This window comes from Uloborus diversus, chromosome 7 (assembly GCF_026930045.1).
Source record: "Uloborus diversus isolate 005 chromosome 7, Udiv.v.3.1, whole genome shotgun sequence".
Classification (NCBI taxonomy): Eukaryota; Metazoa; Arthropoda; class Arachnida; order Araneae; family Uloboridae; genus Uloborus; species Uloborus diversus.
The window spans coordinates 85,551,922-85,579,538 of NC_072737.1; the positions used below are offsets into that span (position 1 = coordinate 85,551,922).

A 27,617-nucleotide genomic window follows, 5' to 3' on the forward strand; every position below is an offset into this window, starting at 1 on the left:
CTAGCCATTGCTTTATTGCTTGCATTCGAAATATACTTGCAGACTGATCAAGGCAAAAAGTTCATCTTCCCGGATATAGCTACTCAGTTGGCAGGATCAGATCCCGATTATTATGGCAGAGACTTGTACAATGCAATCGAGAACGGAAAGTACCCCTCCTGGACTTTCTATATTCAAGTGATGACACCCGAAGAAACTAAGAGTTGTAGCTTTAATCCTTTCGATCCTACTAAGGTAAGTCCTAAACATACGCTTCGTTTTCTCGAGACAGAAAAGGGCAATACAATTTTTGATATGATCTCAAATACAGATAGGGACTAGAATAGATATACGCCTCAAAGAAATTCCCACACTGGTAAAATATATCCTGAAGTTTTACGATAAAGTTTCTGGCATCCAAGTTGCCAGTAACTTTTACCGTAAAATTCTATTTTGCTGTAAATTTTTGCAGTAGAGTAAACGAGAGTAAAAAATCAGAAAAACGTGGACAGCAGATTCGATCTCGAGACCCTTGTATTGGCAGGCGGATTTGCTGACCACCATACGAGCTGGGACACATCGAGTGAGGGAAATACGGTTTTAACTGCATCGCACTGTAAGTCACGTAGTGTATCAATTGGCGCTGCAATGGTTTATTTTTTTTCTGTGCTGTATATCCATTTACAGTAACATTTACCACAAAAGTTTCCTGACTTTTTAACAGTGCAGCCGAAAAGGCGTTGAAGATATTCTTACTATGTAGGGCAAGCATAAGAAGTGGTTTTATTTCTAATTTCAGAAAAAATGGAGGAAAACTTGAAAATAATCAAAAGGAAAGGTACTTGGCCGATAAGTTAAAACTTTATTATAGAATTTTAACGATAACAATAATCATCAAGGCAAATGGCTAGATGATTAAAACATTTTGGCTTAATAAAAAACATTGCAAGGCAATTATTTCAAGCTTTCTTCTGATTTGTAAGAAGCTTAGTTTTTGAAGTGTAGGGGACCGGGCGACCGGGGTGTGGTGAAATTTAAAAAAAAAAAGTTTTAAAAATCTTGTTATGTGTGAGATCCGGAGTAAAGAGTTTTGAAAGTTTTGACTCTCTAATATTGCAAAGTACCGCAAAAAGTTAAGCTGTTAATTGTCTTGTTAAGTGTTGAAGAAAGTTTATTAAATAATAAGTTTTAAGCTACTCACATGACACCTTTTCTTTTTTGCTTAACACTAAATTTGGTTCCACTGACAAGTAACTTCGTTTTCGAAATTTTCTGCTTTAAAGTATCACTTTGATCATAAAGCACAAAGCATACATTTAAGCGGATTTTCATCTGAATTAAAAAGTTAAATCGCACACTTTCATTTGATCAATAATAAAAATAAAATAAAGGTTTTGAAAATGGATATCGTCAAGTTTTTGCTTGAAGCAGAAGGAAAAAAACTGAAGTGTGTGTGTAGTTACCTTGTAACATTCATGTCACGATACATAAACCTGTTTATTCCAAAACGTGTTTATTAGGATGACTGATTAAAAATCATTAGTGGTTCCGAAATCCTCGTTAATGCATCATTGAAGTATTAACCTTTACAGGAGTTTTTAAAGAAATTTTATGTATTTTTAGATTTGGCCAGAAAACGAATATCCGCTAATAAAAGTTGGGAAACTAGTGCTCAACAAAACCACTTCTAATCATTTTGCCGAAGTCGAACAGATAGCATTTTGTCCAGCGAATTTGGTTCCAGGCATTGAAGTTAGCCCAGACAAAGTTCTGCAGGTAAATAAAAATTCTTCTTTTTTTTTTAAAGGATCGAATTAAAAAATATATGTACAGGGTTTCCCAAAATTGAAATTACCAGACATTTCCAATGCATCTATTTGCATTAATATAACAGGGTGTCCCTAAACGACCGCATAAACTCTGCAGAGCTGAATTCCTCGTTATGAGTACATAAAAATTGCCCAAAGAAGCGTTCCCTTACAATCCATAGTTTACCGAGAAAAATACGAAGAACAAAGTTTGTCGTCACTGCCGGTGCAAGTAAAAAACACTTTATTGGACCTATCAACAACAGTTTAGTTATTGACAACATACATTTCAAGTTCGGGTACTTAATCGCACAGGACCCGTTTATGAACTCACATCCAATATGACAGATAGCGCAATACATGCATAGTGTAGGATAGAATTAACAGCATAGAGAAGGAATTTACAACCAGGGCTACGGGTGGGAATCGAACCCACCACCTCGGGATTACTACCAACAACAGTACTTTCATCCTAACGTCAAAACACTCATTTATTGCTATACGTAATGTATGTATACTGCTGTTGATGTGTTCAATAACGTGTTTTTTCTTGCAGCGGCACTGACGTCATACTTTGTTTTCCGCATTTTTTCTCGTAAACTTTGGATCGTACAGGAACGCTTCTTTGGGCAGTTTTTATGTACTCCCAACGAAGAATTTAGCTGTGCAGAGTTTATGCGGTCGTTTTGGGACACCCTGTATATTATTGCAGCTAGCTGAATTGGAAATTTCTGGTAATTTCAAAAACTGTCATATAGCTCTAATTTAAAGAACGTTTCGCCCAACCAAATCTAGGGACGTATCTTCTCCTACTTGGACACGCAGCGGTACAGGCTAGGTACCAACTTCTTCCAACTTCCAGTGAACTGTCCTTTCAGATCTCGTCCTAGGAACTACGAACGGGATGGAACTGCCACTGTCACTGATAATCAAGGTATCATGCTTCTGTCCTACCTTTAAACTCTGTGTGTATAGTGCTCTTGGAACATTTCGTTCTCCCCACTTTATATTTTAAACATTTTGATATACTAACTGAGTGACGTCGAAAGATTTAAGCTAAATATTTTTGAGTAGAAGAACTTCAGAAATGTTGAACGGAATGTTAAAAAATGGAAATGTTTTACAAGAGAGCAAATTAATGCTTCTGTCACTTTCCCTACTGTCACGTGACAGGTTTTTGCACGTTCCCTTGGTGCCATAATTCATTGCTGATCCTTAATTTTTGTGAGTAAAATTATGTCAGCTAGAGTTGTACAAAATATTTCCCGCCAAAAGAGCGATAAGTAGCATTCTAACTAAACTGAAACTCGGCGACGCAACGGAACGTCACCCAACAGTCAAAATCAGTTCTCTACCTAACACATGACAGTCAAAAAATGTTTTATGCAATAGAAATGTATGACAACCCTTCCCTTTCTCAACTAAACGTCTGCTCTATGAGCGTCTGCTGAATGTCTACTAGTATTGATATCTGATGTAATATGAGGCAGATCTCCGTATTTGAAATACTAAGCACGAACCATCTTTAATTCTCATAGAGGAACCAAAATATCCACCATTTACTCCACTATCTACTAGTCGTCTGCTTTAGGAGGCAGGTCTCCGTTTGACTTGCCAAGCACGCACCATCTTTCCTTCTAGTAGAGTAAAACCAACTTGTCCAACATTTACTCCACCATCTGCCAGACGTCTGCTTGATGAAGCATGTCTCCGTATTTGACTTACGAACGCGCACCATCTTTCTTCTCATAATAGAGCAAACCAAAATGTCCAAACCCTTTATTATATACTAGTGGTACCCGCACGGCTTTGCTCGTAGTAGAGAATTATAAGGTTTTTTGGTTCGCTTGTATTATTTGCAAATAATGTTTGGTGCTGGGGAAAATAGTCGAAAAATTGGAATAGAAAAAGAACAAAATGGAATTTTTGAAAAATCGCTTCGAGGTGCACACTCTCATCCTACAAACTAACACTGTGCCAAATTTCATGAAAATCGGCCGAACGGTCTAGGCCTATGCGCGTCACAGAGATCCAGACAGAGAGACTTTCATCTTTATTATTAGTAAAGATAAAGACGGACCGTCATTACGATTGACACAATACGTTAACAATATACTGTCATTCATTTCCAAAATATTTCGGTTGTTGTGTAGTGATATAAAGTTTGTTAAATCAATCATTTTTAAATTAGGAAGAGATGAAAGCTTTTATTTTTCAGCTAATATTATTAACTTCTCCTTTCGAGCTTTAAATAAAAAACAAAAGTCATATCTGTTCAAATTCACTTAGAACAATACGAATAAAAAAGGTTACCTGATAAAACACAACTCTTATTCAAGAAATGCTTCAAACAAAAGAGCATTCTGTCTTACCAATTCGTAGTTTGTTAATCCAGAGTTTTCTTCCATTCACCCTTTCGCCATTTTCCACAATCGCCTCACTTTTTAGGGGGAACTAATGGAAATTAACATTATTTTGATAAGCTCGAGAATAATATTTTGGGACGCAACAATTTTTGTTGTTGGAGACAAATTTAGACGCATCAAATGATGAATTACGCTAATATAAATGCACATAATAAACTGCCTATACTTTACCTTTAAAGGTACACGTGGAACGCAACGTTTTAGTTTTGTAAGTCACCGCAAGGAAACGTATTCAAGCTCTAGAGTTGCGAATGAAGTTGAATTTTCGATTCGTAGCAGACGATATTTTCGTGAAGAAATTCAATAAATAACAAGCCTGTATCGTAATCATAGTTATTGGTGGAAAAACGAGTGAAAAACGTTTTTTATTTATTCAAAAATAATAATCAGTTTAAGTTTCATGTTTTTTTGCCTTTGTTGCTTTTTTCTTTAAATGTAGTCTGCCCTTTCGGCCAGTTTTACTAGCTTTTGTGGGATACACAGCACAAAAGATTGGCAAAATTCTGATAAGTTGATGAACGTTAGTTTCGGAATTAATTTTAATATAAGTTTTTAAATATTTTTCTTAAATTTTCAGAATTTAATTCACTTGCACATGCTGCTGTCAACGTGGAAAGATCGCGCCTGATGCTGTTTAATAAAGATGATTGAAGCTTTGAAATTTAAAAAAATCCAAAGAGGTCTAAATTTAAATTTTGAGTCATCTCTCTTTACACTTTGATTGGAAATTTTAACACTTTTTTTTGCTTGATTGCTGAACATGCGTTACTTGAAACAACTTCTCATTTTAAGGTAGACCGGAGAAATAAAGGTGAATTTACGTAGCTCTGTCTCGTGGAAAGAATTGTACGGAAAGTACACTGGCCTCAAAAATTTAAGGTACAGCCGGTTTTTTGCGTACAATTTGCAAATGAATGAATGTAGAAACAAAAAATTTGGAGGATATATGCATGAAATGGTTTTTCATTGTATGCATCATAGAAATTTCTATATAAGTGTATTGCAAAAACGATTTATAACAAAAAAAGCAATCTTTGCGGAAAAGTCCATTCTTGAAGAAAACAGAACATCACAGTGTTATGTAGTAAAATGTCAGAGAAACAGTACAAAAATGAGTTCTAATAAGAAATGTGTCCCCTTCTAACTTGAATTGATTGGCGGCAGCGATTTTCCATGCTGCTTATTAAGTTGTCGGACACCGGAATAAGAAGCGAAGACCAGACACAGAGTAAGCCTTGTTCCAGGTCATGTAACGACCTTGAAGGAGGATTTAAAGCATCAACTTGTCTGGAAAGATAGTCCCAAAGATGTTCTATCGGATTCAGGCCTGGAGATCGAGCTGGCTATTCCATTCGTCTCAAACTGTGATCCTCAAGATATTCCTCAACAATCCGAGCTCGGTGAGGTAGTGCATTATAGTCCATCAGAATGAAGTCATTACCAATAGCACCAGCATATGGGAGAACATATGGATCAAGGATCTCATCCCGATATCTCAGACCAGTCGGAGTTCCTCCATGGAACACATGCATTTCAGTGTGACTACCGAACGAGAGAGATCCCTGCCCAAACCATGTTTCCACCATTTCTATCACTGTAGTCTTTCAACAGTTTTGGATTGATGGTAACTATTGCGCTTTTCCCTCCAGATCAGTAGACGCCCTGAATCACTCTTCAATGCAAATCTGGACTCGTCTGTGAACAGCACAGAAGCCCATTGCTGCTGGGTCCAGGAGACATGTTTTCTTGCCCAGCATAAGAGGATCCTTCGGTGTGGTCCGTTGAGGAGAACACACAAAACTGGTCAAATTGCATAGAGACCTGCATTTTGTGAAGACGATTTCCCACCGTAGTAGCTGAGATTCTTCTTCCGGTTGCTACAAAGTGGTCTGCAACGAGCTCACAGTGTTTCGATTAATACAAGCTAGCTGGACAAAAGTCAAGTTCAAAATTCATCATTTCATCACACAAAATTAAAGTGTTCTTAAATTCACATGATTTAATTGTTCAAGATTTATATTATTCATGCTGGTAAGTGCTTTTTTTCCCTAATTTAATTACTCTATCTGATAATTAAACAATATTAAAAATTTTTTGAAAGTAAACAATGGAGTTTTTTCTTGTTTAAAACCTTTCAAGTGATGGTAAGGATTTTACCCCATTTGTACCCGGCCTAAATTTTCTGTATACAATAGCTGCACTTTTCCCATTATTAATAATGCGTATTATAGTTAGCATACTCTAATACAACATATTTTTTCCCCTCTAGAATACTTTCTTACGAGTAGGGATTTCTTTGAAGAATTATTGAAGCACCCAATGCTTTGGGTAAAAAAAATATGTTGTACTCAAGTGTGCTTACTACAATACGTCTTATTATTAGTGGGAAAGCTGTAGCTACTAGATACAAAAAATTTAGCCCGGGTACAAATGGGTACAAGTCATTGCCATCACTTGAAAGTTTTGAAACAGGCAAAAAAATCCGTTGTTCATCGTTAAAAAAATTTTAATATTGTTTAACTATCAGATAGATTAATTAAATTTTAGAAAAAAAAGAACTTAATAGTATAAAAAAATATCCATTTTGAACAATAAAATCATATGAAGTTAGGAACACTTTAATTTTGTGTGATGAAATGATGTCTGAAACTCAACTGATTTATTCAATTACAAACGGATACGTACCTTTGAACCTTATTACTCACGTGACGGAAGGGAGTTAGACATAAACAAATAACTAAGTATCAAGTTTTGGTTTATTGTTTGCATTATCCCAATACCAAAGTATAGAATTTTGAACATGACTTTTGTCCACCTAGCTTATACTAATCGAAACACTGTGGAGCTGCGGCACAGTAGTGGTTCTTCTCCTTCGGGCTGAAAAAACTAGAAAACGATCTTCTGCATGTGTTGTAGCTCGTGGTCGGCCCTGGAACAGGTCTTCCGCACACCAGATTCTTCGGAATGGTATCGATCCTAAAGTCACTGAACGAGACACATTGAAACGTCTAGCAGCATCAGCCTGCGACAATCCTCTTTCCATCCATTTAACTGCCCTCCATCTTAACGAATCGGGTAAAAGACGTCTCTGAGACATCTCTAACTAAGTCTAAACTCCATTGACTATTGTCACCAAAACTGCAAACAACAGTTAAAAATTAACGCAACTTACTCACAAAAGTACGAAAGCTCGATATCTGCATATTTTTTCTCACTCGTAAAAATATGTTCTTTTCTATAAAACAAAATTGCTAGCAACTTTTTTTTCATAAATGGATTGATAGTTCGTTATTATCATTCATGCAAACTATGCATTTTATTGTTACTGCCATTTTTTTTATGGTGAGCTTCGAAAAATATGTTGTACCTTAACTTTTTGAGGCCAGTGTATGAGTGAAATTCCACAGGTACGATGATGATGATGATAATTATAATAATAATAATAATAACAATAATAATAATATAATAATATTACTAATTCCAAATGGGAACCATAAATTGGATAAATTTAAGGTGAAATGAGACTAAAAACTTCAGTTTGAAGTACAGAAATTCTACGAATGAACCAATTGAGGGCTGCAAGCCTTAAACTTGGCCTTATAAGAAAAGAAGAACACGTCGACATGTTCTTATATATGAACTGCTGTACCAGTGCAAATAATGTCATCATCTATCTATCTGCATAAGTAGGTATACTCATATATTTATTAATTTTTTTTTTTACTTTATAGATGGTGCTCCGAATTACTTTCCAAACAGTTTTGGAGGACCAGTAGAAGATCCAAAAGCAGAAGAAAGCACTTTCGTTGTCCACGGGGAAGCTGCTCGATACGATACTTCTAATGACGATAACTTTACTCAAGCAGGCGTATTTTACAGAAAGGTATTTTATTTTCTTTTTAAAATCATACGCGTAAAAAAATGATTCACACAAAGCACTTATTTTTTTCTTATACAAATGCACTTATTTTTTTCTTTTTTTATAAGAAATTAACTTTTCAGTAAGGAGTTATTGAATCAAGGAATGGTAGCAGGGGTGCACCGATAATGGACGGATACAAGGGAGGGGTGATGGGGGCAATCGCCCCCTCCTTGAGCCGAGATGTAGGAACTCTTCCTCGGCATATTTTCGATACTGAAGTTTCAGAAACGTAATTTTAAACGATCTTCAAAATGTTACGAAAAAAGAGGGCTCTTCCTTGTATTTTTTTCAGAATTGTAGCCTTGAAAACGCAATTGTAGTACATCTCTTAACTCTTTAGTGATAGGAATTGGAACTTGGTAAAGGAAATTTTACGAAGTTCTAAAAACTCAATTTTAGACGATTTTAGGTGACATTAGATAGGTTTGGAGGCTCTCTCCTGGAAAAGTTTTTCAATTGAAGTCCAAAAAAAGCAAATATAGGGCACTTTTGATGACGTTAAGCTGAAGGATAGGGTTCAACACACTCCTCCGAAACTTTTGAGAAATGGAAGTCCAAAAAGGAAAAAAAAAAACTTAATTTGGGACAATCTTCCATGATGTTAGAGGGCGGAGGTTTTGGAATTCATAAAAGTGTTAAGGATTAAGTATGTTGAAACCATTGCCCCTTCCTTTTATACTTTCTAAATCCGTCCTTGGCTCCGATAGAAGGTCACGGGAGGTCATTGTGACCTTCCAAAAATTTCCTTATTCAGCAAATTTTGTCTGACAATTCGGCAAAATTTGAAGCTCTATTCGGCACAATTGGAGCTCCATTCGGTGAATTGCGAATTTCCGTCTTCCCAAAAATTTAAATTCGGAGCGCCCCTGATGGTAGTGCAGTTTTAGGACCTCTTTCTAAACTAATCAAAAATGTTTAAAACCAATTTTAAGGTGATTTCTGATCACGAATAATTCATGCCAACGAAGTCACCCAAATCGAAATATTCGGATTTTATAATAATTTAAACCAATGTCCAGGTATCGTAACTGGTTGATTTCCATTTGTTTCGTCTAATTTGAAATCGTTTACCGAGAAGGGAAAATAGGAGACCAATGCGAATTCATCAAAATTTTGGTTAATGTCTTCCTTTGCGGGAGGTAATGGACGTTTTAATGCCGTCATTTACACCAACAAAACTGAAAGCAGTCTGGTTCCTTCAGTAATTTTGAATGATGCAATTTTTTTTAACAAACCACCTGTTAGAATTAAGAAAACATTGAGATTTTGGAACAACGAAGTTAAATTCGAGAAATCGTGCAAATGGATTTCTATTGACTTTGCCAATAAAATACAAAAGTGACGACTAGTAACAGGCTCTAGGGCCAACTAGGCTATATAAGGAGTAAGAAAAAGGAATACTTAAAACAGAGGAAAAAAAAGCCTCATTTTCTGTTTTTAGTTTTTTAATTTAACTACTTTTAACCGGGTCAGAATACATTTTTATGATTTCATACCAATCAATTTCTTGTTACATTTGCATTTAATCCATTTTTCTTGATATTATTAGTGTGCATTATAACTCACTGTTTATTTCATCTATTTAATATTTTGTTAATGTTCTCAGTAGGGGAAATATATAAGCAGAAACAACGTCAGGGTCTCAATAAAAAAATTGGAAAAGGAAATTTGTTTAGTTTTAATAGTTCTGTACTTTAGTTTCTACGAAAGCATTGAATTAAATATCGCGAGTGAATAGCTACTTCGAAAATACCACACATACAGACACATAAACAAACAAAAAAAAAAAAAAAGAAAGGAAAAGAAACAAAAAAAAAAAAAAATGCCCACCTCACAATTGTCGTCAATCGTCTTCAGACAAATCTACTTGAAAACCAAGTTAAAATAAGAAAAATCAGAGTTTCTAAAATCAAGTAACTGTCAAAACAAGTTTTCATCTTGAAGCATCGTCAAACAAAAATAATATGTTGGAATTATTGTCCAGCCCACGATTATTGGCATTCAGACTAATTGATTGGTTCCAAAATCATACACTGTCCAAACTAGTTTTTTTTCGTGAAGCATCGTTGATTATTTACAGGACTATAAACTTCTAAATACAGTCGAACTCGCTTATAGCGAGCCCTGTTTTAACGAGAGCCCAGATTTAGCGAAGAAATCAAAAAGATTTAGTTGGTACAATGTTAAGTCTATGTCTATAGGAACGGCACTATCTTTTAACAAGCAAAACCCGCTTAAAGTGAGCTGTATTTTTGTAGATAATGTTACCATTTCCGAGATATACTTCAGATGATATTGTGACTGAAAGTCAAGAGAAAGAAAAAAAAAATGAAAGCGATCACCATGACGACAAATGTGAAGAATTTGAAGTTAAATAGCCCTCGACATACTTGGCTTCTATTGTGCAGAAAAACTTCAAACTATTTTGAAGCCACGGATGCAAATGACGATGTTTTTCGGATCCCTACCTTCATCGAAAACAACAAGAAAGATACAATAAGACAGTTCAAATGAAATAACCAACTTCTTTAGTACTGAACAGAAATATAAAAATATCAAAGTGAGCATGTATAAATTTTTATGATTTTCTTTCACGAACCCTTTTTTACGAGTACTTCATTATAACGAGCAAAAATCACGATCCCTTCGACTGTAGCACTTCACATAAAAATTGCCTAATAAAGAAATTCTATTTTTCAGAGGCTAAATGAAGGTGAAAAATCTCGCCTGGTGAAGAACATCGTCCAAAGCCTTTCGAATGCTGAACAGTTTATCCAGGAGCGACAGATCGAAAATTTCAGTCAAGCAGATCCAGAGCTTGGCGAAAGAGTTAGAATTGGACTAGAGAGAGAAGAAGTAAGGGATTTTTTAAGAAAACATAAAAAAATTATGATTAACTTTTCATTAAAAACATTTTTACTTTAATTTTTAAACATTAAAAATGTTTTGAGCTTAACATTCCTTGAGCTTTACTTGAAAAATATGGTCTCAGTTAAAAAGGCAAAAACTGAACCGATAGCTGGGATTAAACAGATTTGTTTCATTTAATCATTAATTATAACTGATTTTTTTATCCTATCTAAAACAAGATTTCTAAGCTAAAATTAACTGTTGAAATGTATTGTTCACCGAATTTCCAGTGAAAATGCAAAAATCGAACTCGTGGCTGAGATTAAACGGATTTGTTGAATCTCAGTTGACCCATAATTTTAAACAATCGAATTCTTTTTGAATTTTTTTTTTTTTTAAATCTTATTGGACAAAAAGGGTCGTCTTCCTCACAAATACATTCATGTTTTCTAATATTTGTAGAATATAAATACTGCATTCTAAGGAAAAGACCGAAGGGTGATTTGTTCGAACACATATGTGGGTTATCCAATCGTAGCTACGCTCTTCATCTTTTCTCACACAAAAATAATTCCCTGTAAACGAACTTTAAAAACTTGATTTTTGCTTTGGTTGATTATACATATGAGTATTAAGAATGAGCCACTATGAAATTCACAATGTCACCATTCCCGTCACCAGTGATTAAGGAGGGAAAATACCTAGAGCAACATGAACTGGACTGCTTTAAGAGAGAAACCATATACAGTCTGATCTCCATATATCAAAGTAAGCAAATAGCTGGAAAAAAATTCAATATATAGAAATTTCGATATGTAGAAACTATCTTTTTTATCACATAAATTTCCTAAAACATTAAAATTAAAGCTAATTTTCGTGTATAAAACCCAATTCCTAATTTATACGATCATTGGATAAAATAAAAGTTAATAATTAAAAAAATAACAGAAATTACATTTTTATGCCTTCATACATCTTCATTCTTCGGCAATTCAACTTGATTGGCAACATTAGGGGATTTTCGTTTTGACAATGTAATCGAGAGAAAAGTAAAAAATAAATCTACTTACCTTGAATGATTTTTACTGAAGCTAGAAAGACTAGGAATGATACTCAACAGACAAAAGGGATAACTTGAAACTGATTTTACAGTGTTACTTGTACAACTAAGATTTGAAATAAACTTCAGGGATTTTAAGAACTCCAGAACGGAACGACTACCTATCTACACACACCTCAACCCCAGATTCCTTATGAGTTTCGTAGCAACCTTTAGTAAACATAATTTTCTCCCCTAACCTTCATTTTTCATGAGACACAGTCTAAAGTGGAAAAAAAAAAATCTACGAATGTCTCAAAAAAATTTTGATACATAGAGATTTTTTTCGATGTATAGAAACAATTTTTCTATGTAATGAACATAGAAGTTTGCTGGAATTTCGATACAAAGAAAATTTTGATATGTGAAAGTTCGATATATGGAGGTTCGACTGTATTTGAAGTCGAAGACAATTTGACTTAGAATAGAAAAGTAAGAGTTATTACTTTTGAAATATACCCTCTTCTCAAAAACGATTCACCATGTCGTCATTTTTGAAATACCGCTCTATACTCAGAAATAAGCTTCGTTCGACGGTACCCTTTCTGAGCAAAGACGCTCATATGCGGGGCAGAGGGGATCAACCCCCCTCCCCTTTGAAATTAGAACTTCCTTGCTTTTAGTACTTTTTTCTTTGAAAAAATGTAGAAACACTTCTTCTCCAGCAATGAGGTCGTTTCCAAAATTTCAAAAGTATTTTTTTCTGAAAGAGCATGCTTAAAAACATAGGATCTGTCCATTTTTTAAATAATTTGTCTAAGTTTAAAGTTTTCAAAAAATTACTTAAATCGGTGAGTTTTTATTGCTTACATTTCTTGGCGATGACATCACAAATGATGAAATGCCATTCTGTGTTGCCACTCACAGAGCTAAATATTTAATTCGCATCTTTACTCACGTGTATTGGCAACGATAGGGTTGATATCAAGCGTAGAGCGCAATTTTAATTCGCTGCTTGATTATCATAACGTGGAAACGTAGTAGAAAGATGCGCCAAAAAGCATCATTTGTGACGCCATAAAGACCACGCCTTGTTTGAAAAATCGGACATTTTAAAAAATTAATTTAAAAAAATTGCTGGGAAAATGAAACTATTTTCTGGGCCCATGTCTTTTTTTATTTTTTTTTTTGCCCATTCTATCCATTTCAATGACTAAAACTAGTATTTTTGACTGAAGGAAACCATCCCATTATTGAATAAGTTATTAAAAATGTCAAATTGTAATAACTCTACCATGTACTGAAATCGGTTTCTATGGGGAAAATATCCTGCCAAACCATGGGGAAAATATCTGAGCCCCCCCCCCCCTTTAAATTCTGCATATGAACGCCCTTGTTTCTGAGAATAGGATTACTTCAAAAATGAGACCATGTCAAATTTTTTTGAGAATACTACTGTCTCAAAAATTAGTACACGTTGTTGTTGTTGTAGAGGAAAAAATTGTTTCAAAGTCATTTTGAGTAAGTGATTTCTCAAAAATAGGCGATTTTGTCTCAATCCTAATGAAACTGTTTTAACAGTGCGTGTATAATTTTTTTAAAAAATGAGGTAACATCATTAACAATGCATGTTATCGCAGTGAGGGGAATATTTGCTATTCTCACTAACAGGTTTGCTACAAACGAACAGGGGTGCCCACAAGGGGGGGGGGGGGGATTTTGGCGCAAGTTGCGCCATCTAAATTTTAGGGGGGATTTTCAAAAATTGTTTTATTTATTTATTTAAATTGATCAATTGATGTATTTTTAATTTAAATTGATTTTTTGATTTATTTTTAATTTAAATTATTTATTTTATTTTATTTCAGTTTATTCTGTTTGTATTTAATTTCCTTTATTTGTTTAGTTTGTGTGTGTGTGTAATTGGCGTAGCACAGAACTTTTCGAATAAAATATCAATAATAACAATAATTAAAAATAAATAAATAATATTTAAAGAAAAATAAAATATGTATATAAAAAAACATATTTAAAAAAATAAAAAAAGAGAGTTGAAATTAAAAAATAAAAGGGGGGGGGGAGTCTTTTGAGGGGGGAATTGCGCCATTGAACTTGGGGGGATGGGCGCTCCTGCAAACGAATGATTTATACAAATTATGGGAATGTCAATTTAGTTATAAATTTAATGTATTGAAAAATTTATGAATGATCTGTAAAAACAGTAAGTTTTTAAAAGATTTGAACATTGAAACTCTATCCAACTGTTAAGAAATTTATAATATTTTGCTTAGCGTAGTCTTTCATTTAAAAATAATCAAAATCTAATCGAATAGTAAATTTTATGATACTTTTAAAACAATGCTAATAATATTTACTACTTGATTTTTTCTCTAATGGCTTTTGTTTTACACAAGTAGTTCAATCAAGTGTTTAAAAGAATTCTTGAAATCGTTGAGACGAAACGTATCCGACGAAGGTTGAAATTAATCATCCGCTAACTCCACAAATTTAAAACACTTGTTTTATACAATGTATAAACACTTTTTTTGTTGAATGATGTTGAATAAGAGAAATGGATCATTTGTTGAAATAATGTAACACTTTCATTTTATTTTTGTTTGCAATGTTTATTTCCGCTTTAAGTGTTCATAAAATTCAATGAATAAAACCGCAATTTGAAATTCCGGTTGGCTGAAGGTAAAAAATAACATTAAAGAGAGTCGCTTTCAAACGGTTTTTTTTTCTCTCTCTCTCATTTTTTCCCCCATTTTTTTAAGTAGAAAAGTTAGAACGAAATAAAAAAAATATACATTAATAGGTTGCCATTGTGCGCATTATTATGGCTAAAAACAATAGCATAATTCTAGGTAGAAATAGTATAAAAAAAATTAAATTCTTCAAGTCTGCATATGGGCAAGGGCGCTCATATAGGAAGGCAAGAGGGGGCTCAAACCCCCCACCCCTTTGAAATGAGATTTTCCTTGCTTTTAGTGCTTTTTTCTTCGCAAAAATGGTTAAAAAATCTCTTTTCCAATCATTAATGAGTAAGTTAGTAAAAATATCAAGTTTTAATTTGTCTAATCTGTACTGAAATCGGTTTCCATGGTGAAATGTTCTGCTAAACCATGAGGAAAATTTTTGAGCCCCCCCCCCCTCTTTAAAATTTTGCATATGGGCGCCCTTGCATATGGGTCAAGGTTCCCAAGAGCTAGGGAGAGTTGACCCAACACCTAGGGAGACATGACCCCTCTCATGAACGTAAGAAAACTCATAGATATTGAAATCAAAAACGCAAGTTTGACTGAGTTTTTTTTTTTAAATAAGTGATACTTGAAGTGAATACAGAAAATGTTTGCTCTTTATGTGATGTGTTACGTTTTTTTTTCTTTAAATTAATCTTACTCCATATCAGCAGGAAGACTCATAGATATTGAAATCAAAAATGCAGGTTTGATGGTGTTTTTGTTTTAATATGTGATACTTGAAGTGAATATACAAAATGTTCATTCTTTAGGTGAAGTGTTTTTTTTTCTTTTTAATTATTAATCTTACTTTCTATCAGCAGGAGAGCAGAAGTCGAATTCAAAACTTTATCAGATCAGATCCAAGCAATATTTCAGTTATTTTACTTAGTAGGAACTCATTGGGCTCAAAGGTTATTAGTATTTTAGTTATTTGTCAAATAAAAACAAATTCTTAGAACAAAATATTATGCAATAATTATTCAGTTAAAAAAAAATCAGGCCTTTATATTCACAACATTAGAATTGTTGCTTGAATAAAATAAAATCATTAGCCCAAAACCACAATATTTCATCGATTCCAAAATAAAAATTCATTGAAAAAACATCAAATTAAACAGAAACATCAAACTAGTCTTTGGGTCAAGTATCCCTAGTTAGCTTGGGGCAATGCTCCCTAGCTAGCTTTCGTTTGTTTACTTTAATTTTTTATCAACTTAGATTAAAGCTATACATAAATAGCTAGAAAAGTGGCTAAAACATGTATACTTTTAAAATTCATTTCCCTCAAAACTGGGGGTTAAAGTCTAAAAAATTCCAAAACCTTCAAAATTTACTTTTAAGGTGCTGGTCAGCCCAAAAAAGTCTAAAATTTTCCCTAATTATACTTTTCATGGAAAAAATCCTCATGGGTCAAGTCTTCCTATGGCCATAGACCTATGGGTCAAACATCCTTAGTTCCCCCTAGACTTTCACAAGCCTTGTCAACAGGGCTGCGGTGTCGGAGTTGGGATTCAAAAGTTTAAAATTCCAAGGGCTGGAGTCGGAGTCCGTCATTTTCCCTTAGAATCCACAACTCTGCCAGTACTTGCGGAGTCAGTTCGGTACTTCAGTTTCGAAAAATTACCGGAGGAAAGTCACTCTAATAACTTTAATAACTGTTTTGTGAATACAATTTTAGGATTCTTTGCTTTTCTTTTCTTGTCCAGATAATTAATTTTTTGCCTTATTGATTTTCAGTAAAACAAAATTGATGCAATGTATTTGAACAAAATTTTGAAAAATAGATACTGGTGCTAAGTGCAAAGATGTATTTCAGAATTACCTGAAGCTTCCCTTTCAGAACGGAGAAATAGAATAGTAGGTCTCTAGTCTAAAATTATGCAAAATGTATTATAGTATATAAGGATGCAAACGTGTAACTAAGGTTAAAATATTCCAAATTAAGGGTATAATTTAGGATAAACTAGGAGGGGAGAGGGCAACTTTAAGGAAGACAAACGCAACGTAGAAACAGAGGTGGATTTACAAGTGTGCCAACAATGGGATGAAACTAAACGTCATCTACAGGCTGAAACAAATTGGCTAATGCTACATTTCTTGCGAAACGGAAGGAAATTGGGCGAAATTGATACTCCGTTTCTAGTGGTTGCTGAAGAAATTTCAGCGTTCAAATACTTGCTGCCTATGAAAATTTGCCGCCGTAAGCTACAGCCTAGATAGCCAAGAAATCTGCCATTGCATAAAAAGTTAAAAGTTCATTAAAGTGGTTATAATTTGAAGATTGTTTTTTCCACCTTTTAGGTTACCAAATGTTTAAATTATTAATTTAATATCGAATTCATTGCAACTGTTCTCATTAGTTGCAGAAAATAAAAAAAAAAACAAAGGCACAACACAAGAAATCATTTGGCAGTTTACTTCATTTTGATAGTTGTACATGATGCAGTATAAGAAATAACTGCTATTAGTGTTTTTTTTTTTCAGTACAGTAGATGCTTTTGTAATACTTAAAATTAAGTTATGAAGTAAAAAACGAAAACTTAACATTTCAAAGACTCTTTCATGATCGTAAAGAGTTTCTATTCCTTAATAAATAAATAAATGTTGAAAGGAAATATAACTTTTCCTGTTTTTTTTTTTTTTTTTTTTTTTTTTTTTTTTTTTTTTTTTTTTTGCGTACTTTAGGGACACATATTGATCTAAATAGTTTGAAATTGGTACATAATTTATTGAATTTGAACCGGCGCGACGTTTCCTAAGTTATTGCAATTTTTAAACAGTAGCACCTGATCCTAGATGACCGAAATGTGTCAAAAATGACTGTTTTCACTAGTGCATACCTCGGCCTATAATGGAAAAAATATTTCAAAAGTTTTCGGTTGAGGGTTTCATCATAAGAGGTTTAAATGGTAATTTTTTGAAAAAAAAAAAAAAAAAAAGCTGTTTCCTTGTAGCAACCCTCATTGGGTGCCTGTAAGTGGAATGACTAAGCCTACAGCTTCCTCTTTTGGCAAATCAACTAGACAATTACATATGTGTTGTATTTTTAGGTTACTAATGAATTTAAAAATGTTTTTTTATTTTTTAGGAACCATAAGGAGCCAAATTATAGGAAAGTTACTAACTCTAAATGTTTCAATTCTTCATTGTTGTGATGCATTGGAAATGTAAAATAAAATGATTTATTAAAAATGTTTGTGTGATTATTTTTTAAAAATATGTTAGTTATTTAGGAACAGAGTAATAAAGGCATATTTATGCAAGATTGTATATGTGAGAAGTTTCATTTACTTAGGGGAAATATAAAGCTAACCTCGCGTTTTTATTCTTTTTTTTTTTGGAAAATTGCAAAAAAAAAAAAAAGAAAAAAGAAAAAGAAACGAAAGAAAGAAAAGAAAAAAAAAATGGCGGATGGGGAACATCACAGACAATGTTAAAAATGGGATAAATTTGATTGAAAAAGTTGAAAATATTGAAATTTGAATTATGAATAGAGTTGAAAGAGAAATTCTTTTGAAAAAGCAATAAAAATGTTTAAATAATGTTATCAAACTCTGGTAGTAGGTGAAAGAAATTTCCATAAGTACTCCAAAAATAAACATAAGAATGATACAAAAGCTGCCGTTTAAATTGAAAGTCAAAGCTCTTGTAATTTTGAAAATTGCGTGACAGACAATACCAAATCAGCTTATAGCATATTTTTGTAAAATCATACAATGTTCCTCAGAATATTAATAGTTTGTAAGTAGCTCTCACCACAACACTAGTATAAAATCTCAAAGATGTGAGAAAAAGTAAAAATTTTTGATTTAAAATCTGAATTTAACTCTTTTCTTACCGCAAAACTATCGCGAAAGCAGTTAGTATAACTGGTGCGTGGTGACGCATAAATGTTGTCATCAATTGTGGTATATCGTTACAATTTCCCAATTTAGACCTTTTTCAAACTTCATACACTGTTCAAAGTGCAAAACCAACAAGTAAACACAACATCGTAAATGTTTTGCGCATAATAAAGCATAATTTGAGGATAAACAAGTTGGAAGTGTGTAACGTAAAACAATGATTGTCTCCAAAACTGCTTTGTTGAGGTGTGCCACTGTTGATTCTGGTAAGTGATATGTACATACAGGGTGGTTAAAAAATAATAGTGTGGTTTCATACGACTATCTATTTCAGAATATTGAATTTACTGTCTCTGGTGAAGCTTGAATGAAAAAGCGAATTGTCAAGTTTCAATTGGCTACATCATTGATATCTCAAGGAGTGTGTGTGAGTGTAACTTTTTAAACTACAAAATCTCTTTCTGCATTGGTTTGTAAACGGTTTGTAGTCAACGAAAATTTGATTTAGCACTTTATGATTGGCTGCCTATGTCACCAGACCTAACAGAACATGATTCTTTCTTGTGGGGACATGTAAAGGATGCTGTGTTTGTACTCCACACACCTGCTAATATTGACGAACTGAAAAATTGGATCACTAAAGCAATTGCTTCTGTTGCTGTGGGCATCCTACATTGTGAAAAGAAGAAGTTTGAATGCAGGTGGGATATCGTTGGAACCTCGGGCGGGGTTCTTTAGAACTATTAACATCTTTAGAATTATTTAACTATGTAAAAAAAGTTTCGTGTTTATACTATTTTTACTATTACAACTATACGAGTTTGAAACCCATCCATTCTTTTTGAATAATTCTTTATTTTACCATAATTTGATGATCCCTTAAAAGTTTCCCGAAAAGCAAAGCAAAAATAGGGAAATTGGTTTAAAAATATAGAAATTGTTTTGAATACTAAAATGCTTTAAAAAATTTCAAATGCGTAAAAATAAACCGAAATATACGCAATTAATGCATTGTTGGCACTGCCTTTCTCATCCTGGTTATAAAGTTACTTGAGCTCCTTGTAGTAAGGGAACCCAATATAGGGCGAGATCCCATTGGCTTGACCTACCCTCATCGAATTTCCTAATATTGTTACCATAGATGATGAGTAAAAGTTGTAAATAAAACGTGAAAGTAAGAATTTCTACCTCTTTCACATGAAGTAATCAGGGTTGCTAGGGGTTGAAAGGTGCCTGAAAATAAGTAACTTACCCTCATCGAGTTTCAGAAAATTGTTATCATAAATGAAAAGTAAAAGCGTTAAAGTAAGGTTGCCTACCTTTTTCCGGTCCGTAACCAGGGTTGTCAGGGGCTAAAAGGTGCCCAAAAATAAGTAGTTTACCCTCATCGAGTTTCCGCATTAGTTATATATATAAAAAAAATGTTGGTAAAAATATTGCAAAGCCAATGATAGAGGGTTGCTCAAGCAAAACTGGTCCAATCATAGGTTGTCTCTATTCGAAGTTTCAATATTGAAACTTCGAACAACGGCAACCCTATGCCATTGGTTTTGTAATATTTTTACCTACATTTTTTATATAACTTATGCGGAAACTCGATGAGGGTAAATTACTCATTTTTAGGCACCTTTCAGCCCTTGGCAACCCTGATTAGTTCACATCCAACAGGTAGGCAACCGTACTTTAACGTTCCCATCACAGAAACTGGAACGTTATATAACATTCTCTTCTTCTAATAACTTAAACTACAAAATCTAATAGGTCACCACGACGGCGACGCTCGAGTAAATCCCCATTTAGTATCATAAAAGAAATTTTTTAAAACAGAGTTTCCCAAACTGTGGTTCGCGGATCCCCCGGGCTCCGCAAGTCCATGCCAGGGGGTCCGCAGTGCTATCTAGCTAAAACATTAAATATAATTTAAAAAGTTCTTGCTTAAGTACGTGCAGGACGTAGCTGCTCCCCCCCCCCTACATCGGACCTCTCGGAAGTAACTTCCGGGGACTGGTAAAAGATAGAGGGGGGTGGCTCCCTATATTTGAGGAAAACTTAAGCAGGCCAATCAGCATTGTGGAGGCTACGCAGATCCTAATCATAGCATCACGACGCTGCCAAGGTAGGTTTGCCCGAACCATAGTTAATAATAAAATCTTAATACACCGTAAAAATGTAACTAATATGAAAAATTAACACACTTAAACTAGGCTAACATTGTTTTGTTCACTAACTTCAAAAGTTTATTTTTATTAGTAAACTTCTGTAGAAATTTGGTGATAACTTTTTCATTCCTAATTGAATTTCAAATAGAATTTTACATCTAAAGCTCAAAATAATAATGTCAAAAATGAAAACCAGACAAGAGCTCTGAAAAGTATACAGACAATGGACAAATAAATTTAAAGGAAAAAAAGAATTAGTTTTCTCGAATTAGTTTTCTAAAAAAAAGAATTATTAGAAAACGAGCTGATGTGTGCATCACATGACTTTCTTTTACTCCAATTTAATGTCATTTCCCCATTATTGGCAATTTTAATGTGATTCAATTGTTTACTCTCTAAATATCACCAACAGTGGCCAAATTAAAACCAAATTTTTTTTTTAAAAAAAAGAAAAAAAAATCGCCAAATTTGTCGCCAAGTTGGCGACAAAACTTGGCGACCAAAAGACTGGCGATATATCGCCAAGTGTCCGACGAATTATAACACAACTTGAGTTTACATTGATATTAACAATCATTTCCCCCAAAAAAGGGCAAAAGACCCCCTTAGAAACATCCGAATGCAACCAAAAAGGAAGATGCACAACTAGGCCCTACTAGAAGTTTACGTACCAAATTTCAACTTTCCAGGACATACCGTTTTTGAGTTATGCGGGAAAAATAACACACATACGCACATACATACGTACATACGGACGTCACGAGAACATTCGTTGTAATTAACTCGGGGGTCGTCAAAATTGATATTTCGTGGGTCTGTAGGTTCCTATGTATATATCCACGTGTGGTCGGGTCGAAAAAAAAAAAAAAAACTCAACATTCATTCGGGGGTGAGAAAAATGGAAATTAAGGCCGATTTTTCAGTGAAATTTTTTTTGCGAATATAATACTTCCTTTTTTGTAAAAGGACGTAAAATAGATTTAACTGTGTCATTTTTTTTTGGGGGGGGGAGCGCCGGGGGGGGGGGGTCATAATTTTTCGGACGGGGGTCCGCGGAGGTCTGAAGTTTAGGAACCTCTGTTTTAAAAAGGATGAGTATTTTGGTGACAATGAGCAAATGTGTCATTACCGTCACTGGACCAAAAAAAAAATCTGAGTGCTAAAAAATCCGAATCAATTGATGACAAAAGAAGTTTTGCCAAATTATTTCAAATGTCAGTTCTACCAAGGAAAATGAGTCGAAAAGTACGTATATATGAGACCAATTTATTTGTTGTGAATTTCATGCGTAATGAAGAATTGAAAATGAATGAAAAAATGTGAAATGAGGAACGTAGAGGGCTAAAAATCAGATGCATGAAGAATTATTTACGTTCACCAAATATTTTTGCTTCCAAATGAGGCAATGAGAAGCAAAGGGAGGTAAGTGTCAAAATTAAAAATCTTGAGATAACCTGAACTTCAAATACGTTTTTCTCAAAACTTTAAGAAGTCTACTTACATCCCTTTGCTTCTAACTACCACAAATGGAAAAGAGAAAGCGGAAACATAACATTCTAGGAGTAAAGAAAGCTGGGGAGACAATCAGTATCTTCAGAGTCAAGTACTGTACATTTTGAAATCTGAATGTATACAAGACTGTATCTAATGTCATTTTTTTAAAATTTAGTTGCAAAACAAACTTATTTAAAATGATAACAAGTATCCTAAGTTATAATTATTGCTTCATACATAAAAGAAAATCAAAATGTTCGGCGTCCCAAGTTAGGCAGGAGGAGGATCCCCAACTTGGGCCTTTTTTTTTTTTTGAAGGGACATATCTATAAAGAAAGTTGGGGAGACAATAAGTATTTTCACGTCAAATGCACTACATTCTGAAATCTGAAAGTATACAAGACTGTATCGAATGTCATTTTTTAAGATTAAGTTATAAAATAAACTTGTTAAAATGATAATAAATGTCCCAAGTTATAATTATTGCTTCCATACATAAAATAAAAAACCAAAAGTTAAGCATCCGAAGTTAGGGAGGAGGTTCCCCAAATTGGGAGAGTGAGCCTTTTTTTTGGGGGGGGGGGACATTTCCACACATTTAAACATTTTCTTAAGGTAAAGTACTACGGTTCTTCCTTAAAATAGTATAATTTATTCAAATTGAAAACATGATAACCATGCTACAAAAGGCAAATGCTCGAAACTGTCCCAAGTATGCACCCTTGACTGCAAAAAATAAAACAGAAGAAGATTTGAGCTGAGAAAATATCGTCAATAGTTTCTGAAAGATCGAGTTCAATAAATAGGGTTGGTTGGGGTAAGTGGGACACTGGGGTAAGGGGATCACCCCTCTAAAACTGAAATATGAATAAGGTTTTTTAACTTTTTTACACTGATCATGTCATATTTCATCACAGTGATTGGTTTTGCATATATTTTGGTTTCGTGGAATTTTTTTCTAGTTCATAACACGTAGTCAAAAATATTCAGAAAAAAAACTCCCAGAGTTCAAGCAACATTTTTCAAAGAAGTGTATCCAGGTTAGTTTTAATTATTTTTTATGGTCATTAATTTTTTATATATTGTTTAACCTTAAGTGCATACTGCAACAAGAATTTTTGTATGAAATATGACTAATAAGTGTTCAAGAGGAGGGTTCCCACTTACCCCGTAAATTTTCGCTATAAGGGGTAAGTGGGTCCCTCTATAATAGTGAGGACTTTTTTAATTAAAAGCAACTCTGATGAAATATTTGTATTAATGAAATATAAGACAATTTTGATGTCCCAATAGGAATTGATAGTTCAGCTACGAAAATTGCTAAAGCCGTTGATTATGTATTTGGGAAACTTACATCAAAATAAATCATAAAGTGTTATCTAGGTCTAATGTTGGAAGTTGAGGATACAAATTAAAAAAAAATATTGCTGAATTTGCGAGAACGAATAGAAATAGTGACTTTTTATTGTCCTGGTGCAGATGGAATTATTACTGAGGACGAAGTTCAGTATAATGATAGTTCTTCCTTATCCAACTTTAAATAGACGCTGCCATTTAAAGTGTTTCCAAAGTTTTTTTCAGCTTATACTTTTGGCTAATTTACCGAAATTGACCTTAATCAACTGTATTACGTTTATTCAACACATCTTTATGAGTATAAGTAAAATAAGTAAAGGTTGTTGTTTTTTTAGAGGTATAGAACTTCAGGTTCAAATAAAACACCGTTAAATGGTGTAAATTGCCTTGAATTTGGCTTTATTCGAAAGACAATTCTTTGCCATTTTTATTTAAATGTGATTTCTGGTATATGGCCACTTCGGCTGGCTTGGGGAAAGTCTAATCGGGACGTCCAATTTTCTATCACTTTTTGCAGCAATGGGGGCCGTATGTGAGTGATATGCGGCGAATGTTCTCGTCCAAGTCGTCAATCGTGTGTGGCTTATCGGTGTAGACCTGAGACTTCACACAGCCCCACAAAAAAAAGGCCAACGTAGTTAAATCGCATGATCTTGCAGGCCAATTCACGGGTCCATTAAGCGAAATTATTCGTTCACCGAAAGTTTCTTTCAATAAATCAATCGTGACACACATTGATTGGCATGTTGCACCGTCCTGTTGTATATTCATGATGAAATGGCAAATCAAACTAAACACAAAACAAGTGACAACTATCAAAATGGCTCACAGATCAAACAGTGTTCCCGACTTAAATTTCTATACCTCTAAAAAACACCCTTTACCTATAGGGGCTTTCAATTATTCCACAGATGCAATTGTTTCGGTTTTTTTTTTTTTTTTTGATTTTCCGTTATACAAATTTAAAAGACAGTACATATCTCGTAAACAGATGCGTTTACAAAAAAGTAATTCATACTAAAAATTTACATACTTTATCAAGTAAAACCTCCTTAGCCCATTTTTAGATAAGCTTGATCTAAATTCAAATAAAAGGGGTGACCCACTTACCCCTTATTATGGGGTAAGTGGGACACTCATCTTACTTTTATTAATAATATAATCGTTAAGAATATTTAAAGCATTATTTTAGAAAATAATAATGAACTTTTGTTTGTGAATATTGTTCAAGATAAAATAAGACAATAAGTTTAATTTTTTTTGTTTCAAAACTTCTGTATAAGGATTCGAAAACGAACTGTTCTCAAAAAAAGACTCAGTCACCCCAATCAACCCTAAAAAAAATGTCATTTCAGAATAAAGATTCCGTGTAGGCCAGTGAATGAGCAGTTCGTATTGTTTTTAAAAAACATGGTTTCAAAAGTATTTTCTTGGATGAACTGGTATTAATAAGTTCCTTCTATATAAATCCAAAAAAAAAAAAAAAAAATTCATTAGCATCATCAAGGTTTTACACAATAGTAGTTTTAATTGATTTGATCTCAAATATTACAATACGAGCAGAAAAAATACGTTGTGGACTGCTCAGTTTTTGTAGTCTAAAAGAACAATGCATATTTAAGGTTGGAAAATATTTCTTATATATTATGAAATTTTAGTGACGTGTCACTATTGATTATATCGCTTTTGCGTCACCACCAGTAATGTAAGCTAATTTTGTGCGAGGTTTTTTTTTTTTGTGGAAAAAAGAGGATTAAAATTAAAATTTTAAATCAATAGTTTTCATTTCACGTGTTCCCAAAAAATTCAGTTGTATCACTATCGTTGCCGAGCTGTGATGTGTGAAATAACTACACACATCAACATAAATCAATATTCTTACTTCATATACCAATACTGCAATTTTTAAGGATATTATGAGTTTCTGAAAAGGAAACTGTGCTTAAGTGTTCATATACTGATTTAATTATTCTAATAAGTTTTCAAGGTGATGTTTCAAACTTGCCATTGAGAATTCTTTAAATTAAACTTAATTAACTTTCAACTCAGTCGAAATTCTTTGAAAGATTGGTCCAAAATGACTGAACAAATGCTAATTACTGCAGAGAACTTCTGATCCTCAAGCTTGTTTAAGCGGCAAGGTTGGGGATTTAATGCATCAGAGAAATTTGTGAAGGCTTTTCTATCCCTATTAAAGAAATGAAGTAAACGGTTAGTCGGCATAATTCCCCGCGTAATCATTTTCTTATTCATCATCTAATGTCTTTGAAATGTGTTCATGTGAATTTGCGATTCACGCTTTTTCTGTTCACTTTCACTAACATAGTAAAAGCCACCACGATTTTAACCACGCTTTTTCACTTAATTTTTCTCTGGCGAACATAGATTTTTTGCTTTAAATTCGCCGCACGTTTCCATTTCACTATTTTTCAAGATGTCAAAAACATACACCCAGAGTAACATAGCAAATGGGAGCCATACTAGCGTTTCACGTCATGTACCCGGAAAACATTCTAGATCAGATGACAATAATTCTGAAGAAAATAGCCAAACCGAGAATAGTAATGGGCAGCTTGATAAAGCCTCTCAGCAATTAAGAGATTACTTGGAATCAAAAAAGGTAAGCAATGTTTTTAATCTCTTTTTATAAGCGAGAACCGAAAAAAGAAAGTTTTTAAACAGTTGGAAATTTTATTAGATTGCTTTAAAGTTACGTTACTTTTATTAAAGTAATTAATTTTTATCCCAGTTCTAGCGGGGCTCAAAATTAATGCAAATAGCAGGATAACTTTAAACCAAGCTAATTACAAACCCAAGAATTTTTGTGAGATTGTGAAATACTAAAGAAGAGTTTTTAAACAGTTGGAAATTGTATTTCTCTGTTTTAAAGTTGCACTACTTTTATTAAAATTATTTACTTTTATCCTATTTCTGATTTGGTTTAAAGTTAATGTATATGGCAGGATAACTTTGAACCAAGCTAATAACATGCTTAAGAAATTTTGTGAGATTGTGAAATACAAAAGGAGACTTTTTAAACAGTAACAAATTTTATTTTTCTGCTTTGAAACTACGTTACTTTTATTAAAATAATTTATTTTTATCCCATTTCTGACGTGGCTCAAAGTTAATGTAAATAGCATCAGGATTATTTTGAATCAAGCTAATCACAAGCTTAAGAAATTTTGTGACATTCTGAAATACAAAAGGAGAGTTTTTAAAAGTTGGAAATTGTATTCTTCTGCTTTGAAGAAACGTTACTTTTATTAAAATGATTTATTTTTATCCCATTTCTGACGGGAATCAAAGTTGATGTAAATGGCAGGATAACTTTGAACCTTGCTAATAATTCATTGTAAATGGATTTCATAATAATTATTATTTTCCTCTTTTAATGATTGAAATTTAGGCATTCAGCTAAAAAGAAGTTAAACAAATTAAAGAGCGAATAAGAATAATAATTTAATTGGGTCTGCTTGAATTGACAAGTTTGCTTCAAAATTTCAAAAATCAAATTATTCAAAAACTAGATAACTTAGAATCAATAAATCTAAGTTGATGAAAAACGCATAAAAGCTTAGTTATGCTACACTTACATTGTTAATGCAGGGGTGGTCACCTGGGGGAGGGAAGGGGTGGTCATGACAGACTGCGCCACTCAAACTTGTAGGACGTGTAGGTGTTTTGGAGGGTATTTCTTTTTACGGAGGGGACTAACGCTCTTGCCGAGGGGGGGTCTTCCCAGTTTTTGGAGGGGACCTTGGCTATTAGGGGATGGGAATGGGCACCCTACTTAATGTAGATGTATTACAATTAAAAATCAATTTTCATACAATGCATATCGCTATTCCGGTGGAACACTGACGCAACTGCAAAAAGTGTAATTTTATAGTAGAGCCAAATATACATGCAACAACCTCACACAATGAAACGTAGTTGAAATACTGCCTTGGTGGCTTAAAGTTGAAAAACCTGTCATTGTTCCTCCGTATGGA

General features: G+C 33.6%; 1 protein-coding gene across 1 annotated transcript in view; it reads left to right on the forward strand.

The window, feature by feature from the left end:
• LOC129226773 (catalase-like) overlaps nt 1–17,912 on the forward strand; it is a 37,038-nt gene extending 19,126 nt beyond the window's left edge. The window contains exons 7-12 of the mRNA XM_054861403.1: nt 43–234; nt 1,603–1,755; nt 2,583–2,721; nt 7,945–8,096; nt 10,836–10,991; nt 17,857–17,912. Coding sequence (XP_054717378.1) covers nt 43–234; nt 1,603–1,755; nt 2,583–2,721; nt 7,945–8,096; nt 10,836–10,991; nt 17,857–17,865 — 801 coding nt within the window. The 3' untranslated portion in view covers nt 17,866–17,912. The remainder of the gene's footprint in view (nt 1–42; nt 235–1,602; nt 1,756–2,582; nt 2,722–7,944; nt 8,097–10,835; nt 10,992–17,856) is intronic.
• The last annotated feature ends 9,705 nt before the right edge of the window (nt 17,913–27,617 follow it).